Source organism: Thalassophryne amazonica, chromosome 7 (assembly GCF_902500255.1).
Source record: "Thalassophryne amazonica chromosome 7, fThaAma1.1, whole genome shotgun sequence".
NCBI classification, from domain to species: domain Eukaryota; kingdom Metazoa; phylum Chordata; class Actinopteri; order Batrachoidiformes; family Batrachoididae; genus Thalassophryne; species Thalassophryne amazonica.
Window position 1 is genome coordinate 90134015 of NC_047109.1, and position 12942 is coordinate 90146956.

Sequence of the window (12942 nt, forward strand, 5' to 3'; positions counted from 1 at the left end):
GCAGGAAACTACCCAATATCAGAAAGGACATGGATGTATTTAAAAACATAAATAAAACCACACAACATATAAAAATGCCACATTTATCAAGCGGGCAATACAAATATGATTCGTTTGTTCCTCTGTAGATGACCCATGGTCACTGACGTACAGTCATGAAATGACATGAAGCAGTGATCATGTCCACATCTGCTGGCCCATGCGTGTGTCGAGCCGGCGTGCCACAGGACAGACACCACATCATGTGGAGCAGAGGTCACATGGGTGACATGACAGTGAGATCACCCATTGTGTGTTATGATCTGACGGTCCGTTTCAACCTGGCGGCAGCCAGTCTATGGGCTGCAGCCTGTTGCCAAGCAATATATGTTTTTATTTATGTCCATGTAATGACAGCAAGCAGACACACACTCGTCACAGTGAGCAGTTATTAGTTGATGTCTGTCCAAACACAGTACGTGTTGTCCAGCGGGGATGTCCAGAACGACAGATCTCCACAGCTGCTTCTGTCGGTGGCCACACCTCCTGTCAGTTCTGCGCACAGACCAAAGCCACACTCGTGGGGCACTTAGACAAATTTTACTGCCGGCATGACAATGATTGTCTGCTGACTGTCGTGTTAATAGTGCGAATGGCCACAGATTTTCTAATTGCCATGAGAGCGGTGTTAGATATTTGTGTGTGCTACCTGGAATTTGGCCGACACCTGCCGCGAGAGGGATTGATGGGTTCGCACAGCGCACACTCTGTCTTTCAGCTGCTGGTGTGCGCAAATAGTAGTAGCAACAGGTGTACGAGGCAGCTACGATTTTACACGTTTTGCACACGATTCCTGCTTCATGCGCACTTTATGCACAAATCGACCAAATTCGCACTGTGTGAAGGGGACCTAAACATTAAATAAAATATTGTTTTTGATTGACTGATTGAGTTTATTCTTCAACATCAGTATAAACATACAGAGGTGAATGTGTCAATGATACACAGACCGTACATAAACGCTTATTTCCATTGTGGTCCTTGTGAAATTATCACATGACAAAATAGAGGGGCTTGATTGAACATGTACAAATTGTAAATAAAACAATAGCATCTTAATAATTAAATAATAAATGTCATATATATATATATATATAGTTTGAACTTTGATACCAATTAAACAACTGCAAATTATAAAAAAGACAATGTTGATACAGCCAAGGGTATTTTAGCATTGTGTTATACTTTTAATTCCGGTTGTCTATTAGTTTATGATTTCAAAAATGAAAATTTTAAAAATACCTGGATATTAAGTATATATTTATGCTGATCTGAGAAACATAGGTTACTGCATGTAAAGTTCAAAGTTGTCGTTGCTATCGATACCTCAAAGTCAATATCAGGACTCTCCCCTCTGCACAGTTGTCCCCCAGCCTGCATTCATCCATCATCTTCTTCAAAGCAGATTATTTCTTGATCTTATCTCAGTAGCCTCTGCACAGCCGGCGTCCACGACGTTGATGTGATGCTCAGCCTTGCCAGATTATCTCAGTGTTGTTTCCATTACACCTTGAAGTGCATCAAAAATATCTCAGCATCCTTCTTCTGATGAAATCCAGCAGCCATTGAGTTGTGTCAATCCATTCCACATCTTCTGTGTTCAATGAAAGTTCCGTGAATTTAACTCTTCCACTTTCCTGCAGTTGAGAAAATCAGTGCATCAACCAGCTGAATTTTGGTGACTGATATAATTTTATTTATTCATATCTTTTCCGGTGACCTCTTCACTGTCTGAGCTGACTCTCACTCCATCCTACTTTTCACGTCCACCAGACCTGCTTAGGTAGCAGAGTGTCTTTCAGAACTGTATTGTCTACACTGTAGTGAGTCATCCTTTCTCAGCATTTTAAAATAACTCTTTGTTGACTGGCATTTCTACCTCACGATTCAGCACCATAATTTTTTTTTTAATGTGCACTTCTATAAAAATGTACACCTGCGTGATTGTTGTTTCTGTATTTTACTTTTTTCTTCAGTTGTTACTTGGGGATTCAAGCAAAACAAAATATGGTGCAGACTGTAGACAGATCATATATGTTCATAAAATCATAAACCTCATTGCCAGACTTCAAAAAGACACACATCACTGAATCTGTGGAAAGAAATGTCTAAACACCTTGGTATTGGCACCTTAATAATTAAAATACAGCAATACTTTATAGTAGTAATTTAGTAATCATAATTTTTAGCACAGGTGCACTTGCGGACCCGTTATAAGAAAATCTTTTCTACGCCCCTGTTGATGACGTATTTTAAGCAGAATCTAGTGTTATAAAGCGCTGTGAGATATTTGATGATTTTATTCATGTTCATTTCTCGTTGTTTGACTTTAACAGTGTCAGTCTGTAATTGAAAGGAATCATTTAATTAACAGTAGCACTGCAAAATAACATTTACTAAATTAATTCAGTATATTTTTCTTTTGCTGTCTTTAAAGACGTCAGAGCACCAAAAAAGAAAAGAAAAAACAGATGATGCCGAGGCTCAGAGTGGATTAAAGTTGAAAAATAAAATGTTCCTCCGTTAAAAAGGTAGGCGCTAGATGGCGCTGAACAGCTATATGTGAAAAACGTTCAACAGTTTTAAGAGGATGCTGTCAGAATTTACAGTCCAACACACACACACACACACACACACACACACACACACACACACACACACACACACACACACACACACACACACACACACACACACACACACACACACACACACACACAGAAAAATCACAAATCTTCAAAACTAACATGAGTAAAATAATTGATATTGTGCGCTCAAACATTTGCGTCAATGCGCACAGTATCTTAACTTTAAATGAATTTGTGTTTTTAAATGAATGTGTTTTAATGTTAAAACTCCAGAAAGTGCAAATGCAAAAATGAAAATTAAAAATAAAATGACTGGGTTTTCTTCCCCATCCACGAGGGAGGGGAGGAATTAAACCCAAAAGACAGAAAAGCCCAAAAATGTGATTCATCCACAGTTAATAAAATCCAGCTACACCACTCACTTTTAAAGCAAACAAGCCAACAAACAAATAAAAATAATAACTTATTTTAGTCAATTAATTCAAACAATTTGCATTTTTGGAAATCTTTTGAATTGTATTTTGTGTTCGTTTGAGTCCTCATATTTCAGCTGCGTTAAATGTCTATTTAACACTTAGAAACTCTCCAGGTTTTTTTTTTTTCCTGTACGCTTCACAATCTATTGCACGTTCCTTAAGAGCAAAATATTTTAAATAAACGCACATTAAAATTGGAAGAAATTCTTCAGAATGAAAGAAAGTTTGGTTGTCAGCAAAGAAAATAACCTGAAGGAGGAAAAAAACATAAAATGCCACTGACAATACAGTCGACATTTACTTGATATTTAGAAAGTTTCATAAAATATTAGTAAATTGGTGAATACAAGGTGCTGTTGCATACATGCGCTAGATTTTGCCCTCAGAAGTCAGAGACTTTATTTTACTGGAATACTGAATAATCCTTTCGTTAAAAAGTAGAAGTACATCAAAACAGCTTTTTTTTTAATTGCCATAGTATTATTTGCAGTAGATATTACATTCAATAGTAAAATATTTGCTATTTAAACGAATTCGTCTGCAAGGCCTTATAGATATTATGGGGGGTTTGTGCCAATTTTGGAAAGGCCAATATTTTTAGAACATGCGCCCTTTATTTTTTCCCCACATTTAACTATACAAAAACAACAATTAAACGAAGAAAGTAGTAAATAAACTCATATGCACCGTTTCCTGTTTTTTTTTTGGGGGGGGGGGGGGTGATTTTCGACTCAATAATCAAACTAAGTCGATTTTGAATCTGAATTCATACTGTCTTTATTGAGTGGCTCACATAAAAAGCCTTTCTCGGGAGAAAAAAAATCATTGTAAAATAAAAAAATCACTTTACAACATGCTTGTTTAAATTAAAACGAATGGATAAACAGTAAAAGATTTCCAAATCTTACAAATAAATTCAAAGTGCGCCTAATAATAGATCCCTAAATACAAGAAAACTCGTGGTTAAATAGCTCCCACAATACTTTTCATATCATGTCAAGGAAAAAAAAATCGAAGTACATTTTCTGTATATTTGCAAATATTTACTACAGTCCATGTACAACTAGAAATCCCTATACAAAAATCGTCTCCTGGACAAATACATTATTCACCTTTACATTGGCTGTAATGACTCTAACCTACGTCTCTCTTTATATACAACACAAGTAAAGTGTGAGTCAGCTGGACAAACTTGTTTTAACTGTAGGCTGTGAAGGTGTGATAAAACTTCTACTGAAGGGATCAGACAGATAAGAATATTAGAAAACCATCACCACCACACTCTGTTTCTATAGCCCCCAAATCAACTTTTTTTCTGCTCGATTCTAAAGTGCCAGAGTTTGGTTGAAAGCACATCTTTCCACAGCAGTATTTAAAATCATGCTGCAAAAAAACTTGTGCCCTGTCATAGATGTGCCACAATAACTTGATTACACTTTCACACCGCGGATGGTACAGTTATGGATTTAGTCTGAAACACGTTGAGAAGTCAAAACGCGTAAAGTGGCGCTCGTGATGGAGCGTTGCGCGTACCCGCAGTATTATTCCCCTTTGTGTTTCTTTTTTTTGGGGGGGGGGGGGGGGGGGCATTTAGAGGCCGTTCATGCCCACTGCCTGCGCTGTCTCGGATGGGTGTAATAAGTCGGGAGAGTGGCACGGAGGGCTTCCCGGCGCGCTGTGCTCGCTGTCGGTATCACTCCCTCTCTTCCCTCCGCTGCCCCCGGAGCCGGATCCGACGGACCCTCCGGCGCTGTGAGTCTTTACGTGTTTACTCAGGTGATCGCTACGCATAAATCTTTTGTTGCAAACCGGACAGGCGAACCGTTTTTCGCCGGTGTGCGTGCGTAAATGTCGCTGGAGCTCATCAGAACGCGTGAACCTCTTCCCGCAAAAGAGCCAGTTGCACACAAACGGTCTCTCGCCGGTGTGCCACCTCAAATGCGCCTTTAGGTGCGACGTTTTTCCGTAGACCTTCCCACAGCCGGGGATGTGGCAGCTGTGAAGACCTTTTCTCCGCAAGCTGGCTCCCGCCGGTCCCAGTCTTTCCGCCTCCTGGCAGTTTGGACAGTCGCAGGTGGCTCTGCCCGAGTAGCGCCGTGCAGATGACCTCGGAGAACCCGCTAAAGACGCGGGTGGACCTCCGGACAGCATAGTCCCCCCTGCTCCGGTTAACGGAGAGGGGCTTGTGTCCGGATAAGAGGACAGCACCGGTTTGAAACCGTCCATCAGATGTTGGCCGGTTGTCAACAGGTGTGGAGAGGGGCTTGTACTGAAAGCAGAGTGACTTAAACTGGAGTAGTCAGAATTATATCCGCCCAGAGGTGAGTGCAAGGACGCCTGGAGTCCACTGGAATGCAAGGACGATTGTAGTGCCGCTCCGTTAGGGTTTTGAACATCAATCCAACCGGCTCCGACGTCCCACCACGCTGACGCACCGGTGGTTCCAACATCTCCCGTGGGGATACCGGGATGAGATGACTTGAACCAGGACTCGTACGGATGCGCAACGCTCATCCTGGGGTAGATACCTTGCAAACTGTCCACTGACGTGTGCACCTTGGAGATGAAAACCGGCTGGTGGCTGGATTCTTGGGAGCTGCTGGTAACCGACGCCTGGAATACTGAATAATCGTTTCCAAAGTGTGAACTAGAAGAGGTGCCAGACGTGAGGGAGAACGCGCTGGATCCGGTGGAGCTGTTGGTGCCGAAAGAGTCCGAGATGCCGGATCCATTGCGTGACACCCCAAAGCCGGACAGGCCGGATCCCAGGCTGCAGCTGCTGGTAGCGGCGGCTCTTTTCCACGGGTGGAAACCTTTCCCAAATGATGAGGAGTTATCCGAAATGGCAGACGGTGAAGGGCTCGGACTCCCTATTTTGTTACATGTTGCAGCTAACATGGCTAAAGGAGTCGATCCTAACCTCGGCTCGTCCTGAAAGAGAAAGAAAAGCTGTAAGTGTGATGAGTTTAACAGAAAAGATGAAACAGGATAAGAGTATTTCTCTAAAGACCGCCATAGAGTATTCCTACCTTTACGCACAGATTGTACGCACAGAAACTACTGAGATGTGTCAAAGTGGGTTCAGAAATAAACGCCAAATATTACAGCAAGGAAAACACGCGTGGTTTGAACACCAGGACAAAGTTATCTTGCCTCTGTGATTAAGAAAATGACCGAAGCTCTGCCTTTACGCCTGACGCAAGTTTAATCCTCCACTGCTGGACAATGACAAGAACTAATTAAACCAGTAAGAAAGTCCTTTAGACTCACCCCTAGAAGTGAAGTTGCCATCACACAAAAAACACTGCCCTCCTCAGAGGATCTTTTTATATTTATGAATCAGAGCGCTGTTTTTTTGAGGTGTGCAATACAATGATGCGTTCCGCCCATTCTTCCACAATTGTAGGCTCCTCTCCGGCTTTGAAGTGCCGCTGTGACACGGGCGACCAATCAGCGGCTACGTCCCGCCGCACCGCCACATTGTGCCGTGAGGTCATCAATAGAGCTCAGCAGACAGCTCTCCACCCTCCCCGCCGCCCCCTCCGTCATAAAAGACAGCGGAAGGAAGGTAAAGTTAAATGAGAGTGAATTAGGAAGGAGGAATTAGGAGGCTACTTATTGAAATGTTTACAGTTCATCACATTCCATAAATTAGGAAAAGGCGATGGCGACCTTTGCCTGCACGGGGATGAACGGTGCGTAAAAGTGGAACCGAAACCACAGCGGATCAGCCGAGTATAAATTATGTCAAACTTAACTTTATATCCTGTAAAAAATAAATTCAGTCTGTCACTTTTACTCCCCACTTGAATACTGTGAACCCGAAAAGTTGCAAAACTTTCCCACCAAAAAGTTTCATGAGCTCACTTACTTTTTCAAGCTTTTATTTTTAAAGTTTATTTCCAAATTTTATTTTCTAAAAAAAACTTTAGATCTGTTGCACCTCCACCCTCGCGTATTCATTTCTCTTTACGTTTAGCATGTTTTAATCTCTTTTACAAACGCAATATACACAACTATTACGCACGTCATAAAGGCTGCATTGTTCTGGCGCTAGAAACGCGCGGTCTCAAACTTTCACTTTACTGTAATTGTCTTCAATTATGTTGACAATTTTGATTAAAACCGGCGCATTCCGGAGGAGGCTGGTTCAATTTGTGCATGCGCTGCATTTGATAAAGAAGAAAAGGGGGTCAATGCAGTTGACTCTGGGGAATAATTTCGGCCTCGAAATTATTAAATTCAAACATTTCTCAAGGTTTACTCATAATATGGAAAACGCCGACACGGCGGCTTGGCCTACTTTATTTATTAAACTAAGTGATTGCACTCTGTGTCACAAGGAAAATAAAGAACTTGAATTGGTTCATCCATTTATTTGCGCACTGACATTTTGGTAAATTGTAACGAGGTCAATTCGGTTAAATAATAATAATAATAATGATAATAATAATAATAACAACAACAACTTGTAGGTAAAATGTGTGTTGAACTCTCTCTGTGAGCGCTATTAACATTCAGTGCGCACTAGGAGCATAAATTTCATTTGAATTTCAAATTTAATAACGCAGGAGGTTTTTAATCATCCGCAGTTTTATTTGTTTGATATTAACATGCTTATTGACCGGGTCTGTTGACCATCTTGGTCATTACAGGACAGGGAAAAGTTAATTAAAACGACCAGGGATTATTCATCACATCATCTGCCTAACCCATGTCGCTTCCTTTATTACACAGCCTGATAGATGGACTTTCTGATTAATTCCCGTGTTTCTAGAATTGGACAACAGATTTTTGGATTAATTCGCACAGCTTTGGTGTGGGAAAAAAAAGGACGAACTGGGTAAGGAAAAACAACCAAAAAACAAATACTCAGAATTTTGCATAGTGTTGAACACATTGTGGGCTGTTATATTTATTTATTTATTTTAAGAAAATAAAATTTTGAGTTGGAAAATATTTTCGAACACATTGCCCTGCACATATTTATTTAAAATAATATTTGCCGTGTTTGTTGCGGCGTCGATTCAGTTATTCGAATTAGAAAGGACTGAGTTGAATCAAATGATCGCTTACATTCTATCGTTTTGAAAGACTTTTCAATTAGATTATTTCCATTAAAACGTCACAAAAAAAAAAAAAAATAGCGGGATTATAGGCAGCAGCGTTTCACGCAAATGAAATGTGAAAATCTACATACCGTGTTGCGTTCCGTGGTGCGCTGACTGAACCTGGACGGATGCGTTCAGCGCAGCATCTTCTGCCGGTTTGACTGAGCGGACTGTAAATGCAACACTGGCAACGCGCTGAGGAACAACTTTAGAAAATTACGCTGAGCATCTGAGCAACGTGTCCAAGTCAACAACAGTATCATTTGATATGTCATCCTAAAATAAATTAAACGTTTGTGTAAAAGTGGATTTTTAAAAAAAAAAAAAAAATTGCATCCAGAGCGCAGTATGCACGCGCTGAGAAGCTGCAGGTTGCAGCTGCAGGAGACGTGACCTCTACTGACAAATTACAAGTGATCAGCAAGGCTGATGTCACAGGTCAGTCTGATATCTCCTCTGGAAGGAACATTTCCAGCTGATATTTAATTCAGGTGCACAGAAAAATTGTATTTTAAAAGCTGTGCTGCTGCTGCTGCTTGTTGCGTTCACTGTCCGTTGGTGCGCACAGGTTGTCCTTATCGCGCGCCTGTAACTGTAAGCCGCAAGGAACAGATGTCCCCATTGAAGGCTTTCTTTCCCGACACACATGGGCCATATTACCATCATGAAATCAAACTCAAAACCTGTCCCTTTGGCCACTATAATGACCGAGTTATTCTGGGCCGCTAAACACGAACAAAGTGTGTGCAGTATTGCGTGCTCTGCTGCGTTTAGGGAGCCCGAAGAAAGGAGTCACACCGTGGACGCAGAACTATACTTTAATGTGGAGATTTACAACGCCACGCCATCATCTCAAGGCCTTCCTCACCGCATGTGAAAAGTCTTTCTTTAGAAAACCGAATTATTGTGGCTTTCCACAACAATTCTGAAACCACACAAGAAAAAAAAAAAAAAAAAAAAAAAAAAAAAAAAAAAATATATATATATATATATATATATATATATATATATATATGAACAAATTGATTGTTAGATCAACTTAAAAATGGTTAACACTCAAATGCATGAGAATCCAAGTAACATTTATGCCTACTTGTTAATTTCGTCAAATATAACTTATTTAAGTGTTAGATACTGAAGCAATTTCATAATTTTTTCTCTTCTTCAGTGTAGATAGATATATTGTTACATATAATAAAGTCAAACTGAACAGAGGACTGCAGAATCTGTTGGTTCTTCTTGTTGTTGTTGTTTTTTCTTCTTCTTCTTCTGCTTTTTCTATTCACCAGAAGGTTGGAACGAGCAGATGTCCATCTGCACAGTGAGTTGCCAAGTGGGTCCGGAGCAGGGCAGGCACATACACAAGGGCCCAAATGGTGTGACAAAAGATGTGCAGGAAGCCCCTCTCCGCCTGGGTGAGCCACAGAGAGGGTTTCCCCCCCTTTGCCAGCCTGCAGGGACCCCCACAACACCAGCCAGAGTGGCTCATGGCAGCAAGGCCCGAGTGCACGGTACAAAACACCATAACATGTGCACCCAAACACTTGAAATAAACAGTAAAATGCACAATAGTGCACTTACAGAGTCATCGCCATCCTCATCTATTGTTAGAATCATGATTATTTTTCATATCAGCTGACATATAGACAACTTATAAAGATATGAATTATCATCTCTAAGATTTGAACATTTCTGCTTGAAACTACCATATTATTGCAGTGATTATGATTAGTAGCATTATTAGGATCATCTATCTATCTATGGGTCATGAGGTCATGAAAAGTGGGCTTGGTTTTTGGATTGGCTCCAAGCACAGGTGTGCGGCATGGCCGGTGGTGAAGCGGTGCATTGAACCTTGAGCAATGATATAAATGTCTGGCTAATAAAATGACTAGTTAACAATCTTTTGACTGCTCCAACCTCTGAGCCTTTGTCGCGTATCGATCGGCCAGCTGTTCCCGGCTTTGTGTGACAGGACGAGCGGCTGCGGCTCCTTTGAGATGAAAAGAAGAGAGACGCCAGAAAACTTTTCAGCTCTTTTCAAGACTTATATTGCACATGTTGCACCAAGTGTCTTCATGGCTGTTTTAAAGTGCTTTCTTTTTAGCAGCGTCACAGGCTTCTTTGTTCACAGTTGCTATGTTGTTGGTTTGCATGGAAACCATGTAAATGGAATCCTGAATGGGAATAATTTGTCCCCTTATGTTAAGATAATTGGATGTTCAATAGCAAACATTCTCAGAATTGCCATCAGTGTCACGTGATGGGTCTTGTCATAAAAAATAAGTCAAAGCTGGGTGCTAATGATCCGTATGAGCACCTGTCAGTCAAAACACCAGCCAGGACTCGACCTGCCTGCTTTGCACTTGAAGCATTTATTCAGTCATTAGCCTTCAGATTTTGGATCGCCCTGTAGGGTGTGATGGTCGATATTTCCCGGGCCACTTGTTTGCTTGGCCGACGTGACAGATTACAGCATTTCAAATGGAGACTGTTTATAATAAACAGAGATAACAGTGTGTTTTGCTGCCATTTGGCTGGGCCGCTATGTCTGTGGGCCATGAGGTCTTCTTATTGACTTTCACTGAGCCCAACATTGCACTTTGTCAGTGTGAGCGGCAGCCTAAGAGACAGGCGGGCGAGCCAGTCATACAAAGTGAAGTACTTAGGATTAGCCCTGGCTCTTCAAGTTTCAGTAATTATCCTCCTGGAGGCATTCTTGCTGTGTTGGATAATAATGGAAGTCCGGGTGCACGCCTGTCACCTCTCAAGTGTGGGTGGAGGAAGCCGACGAGAGGCAGAGGACAGAAATGTTTGCTCTGCTGTTATGTCACCCAAAGAGCACGAGAGTGAGCAAACTTGCATTGTTGGCTGAGAGGAGATGATGCCGCGCAACGTAACTGATTTTTGTGACATGCGCAATGTTTTCAGCTGAGGATGTGATAATGAAACACGCACGCCGAAGGCGATAATGTGTTCGAGAACTAGTGTGATTATCGCATGTCTGAAATGTGTTTCAAGCAAACAAGTCTGTTACGTCACATCTCAGCAGTGCCCATTCCATTTGGCACAAATATGTCAATCTATGAGGTATTCTCACAAGGAAAAAAAAAGTTTGCTCTTTGTCTGATTCATTCATTAAAATTTCATTCAAGTTGGACTAAGAGGAAGGTGTTTCTACACGGGGGGGGACACAACATTTTAATTAAGAGTCGGGGCTATTTCCCAGAGGGGAAATTGTCTTCTTCCATTAACTTAGTTTATCATATAATAAAGAGGTTGCCTTGTCCTTCCCTACCCAGACAATTGGTTTTAATCAGCCTGCAGGCTTTTCATGGCTGATAATTTATGCTAAATTGACATGGGTGGAGGATATCACAGAAAATCATTATGACAGGGCTCAGGTCACTGCCTGTCACTTTGTAGTTTTATCCTTTTCATTGAGCTCATGCACAAAAACAAACTTAAGAAAAATGGCAAGCATGATGGGAAAATTATCGTCTCAGACTGCTCTACTGAAAATATTTGTTTTTGGGATGTATCAATATTTTCAGTGGCTTTTTGCCCTCATTTTTACAGTACACTAATAAAAGTTAGATATGCGACAAAGTTTTGCTCATTGATTTTGCAGACCACAGTGTGTGTTGTACATTTGGCACCCTCAGTCATGGATCTGTGCCAAACACAAATATAAATGTTTGGCACAAAGCTGCACATGCAGCATACTCAGTAAATTTTAGGAGCGCATATATATATATTTACAGTAGTGTTCAGAATAATAGTAGTGCTATGTGACTAAAAAGATTAATCCAGGTTTTGAGTATATTTCTTATTGTTACATGGGAAACAAGGTACCAGTAGATTCAGTAGATTCTCACAAATCCAACAAGTCCAAGCATTCATGATATGCACACTCTTAAGGCTATGAAATTGGGCTATTAGTAAAAAAAAAAGTAGAAAAGGGGGTGTTCACAATAATAGTAGTGTGGCATTCAGTCAGTGAGTTCGTCAGTTTTGTGGAACAAACAGGTGTGAATCAGGTGTCTCCTATTTAAGGATGAAGCCAGCACCTGTTGAACATGCTTTTCTCTTTGAAAGCCTGAGGAAAATAGGACGTTCAAGACATTGTTCAGAAGAACAGCGTAGTTTGATTAAAAAGTTGATTGGAGAGCGGAAAACTTATACACAGTAGCAAAAAATTATAGGGTGTTCATCTACAATGATCTCCAATGCTTTAAAATGGACAAAAAAACCAGAGATGTGTGGAAGAAAACGGAAAACAACCATCAAAATGGACAGAAGAATAACCAGAATGGCAAAGGCTCACCCATTGATCAGCTCCAGGATGATCAATGACAGTCTTGAGTTATCTGTAAGTGCTGTGACAGTTAGATGCCTGTGTGAAGCTAATTTATTTGCAAGAATCCCCCACAAAGTCACTCTGTTAAATAAAAGACATGTGCAGAAGAGGTTACAATTTGCCAAAGAACACATCAACTGGCCTAAAGAGAAATGGAGGAATATTTTGTGGACTAATGAGAGTAAAATTGTTCTTTTTGGGTCCAAGGACTGCAGACAGTTTGTGAGACGACCCCTAAACTCTGAATTTAAGCCACAGTTCACAGTGAAGACAGTGAAGCATGGTGGTGCAAGCATCATGATATGGGCATGTTTCTCCTACTATGGTGTTGGGCCTATATATCGCATATCAATATGTCAAAATACTTG

At 41.0% G+C, this 12942-nt stretch overlaps 1 protein-coding gene across 4 annotated transcripts; it reads right to left on the reverse strand.

Moving 5' to 3' along the window:
- Window positions 1-4546: 4546 nt before the first annotated feature.
- On the reverse strand, window positions 4547-8462 carry LOC117514522 (transcription factor Sp8). Of its 4 annotated transcripts, none has more exons than XM_034175024.1 (2): window positions 8304-8462; window positions 4547-6034 (listed from the first exon to the last, which is right to left on the reverse strand). In XM_034175024.1, exon 2 carries the CDS (start codon window positions 5999-6001, stop codon window positions 4694-4696), a length of 1308 nt encoding a protein of 435 aa, XP_034030915.1. In that variant the 5' UTR covers window positions 6002-6034; window positions 8304-8462; the 3' UTR covers window positions 4547-4693. The 4 variants fall into 4 exon arrangements, with proteins under 4 accessions (XP_034030915.1, XP_034030913.1, XP_034030916.1 ...); XM_034175022.1 differs by lacking the exon at window positions 8304-8462 and adding an exon at window positions 6374-6522; XM_034175025.1 differs by lacking the exon at window positions 8304-8462 and adding an exon at window positions 6257-6381.
- Window positions 8463-12942: the final 4480 nt, after the last annotated feature.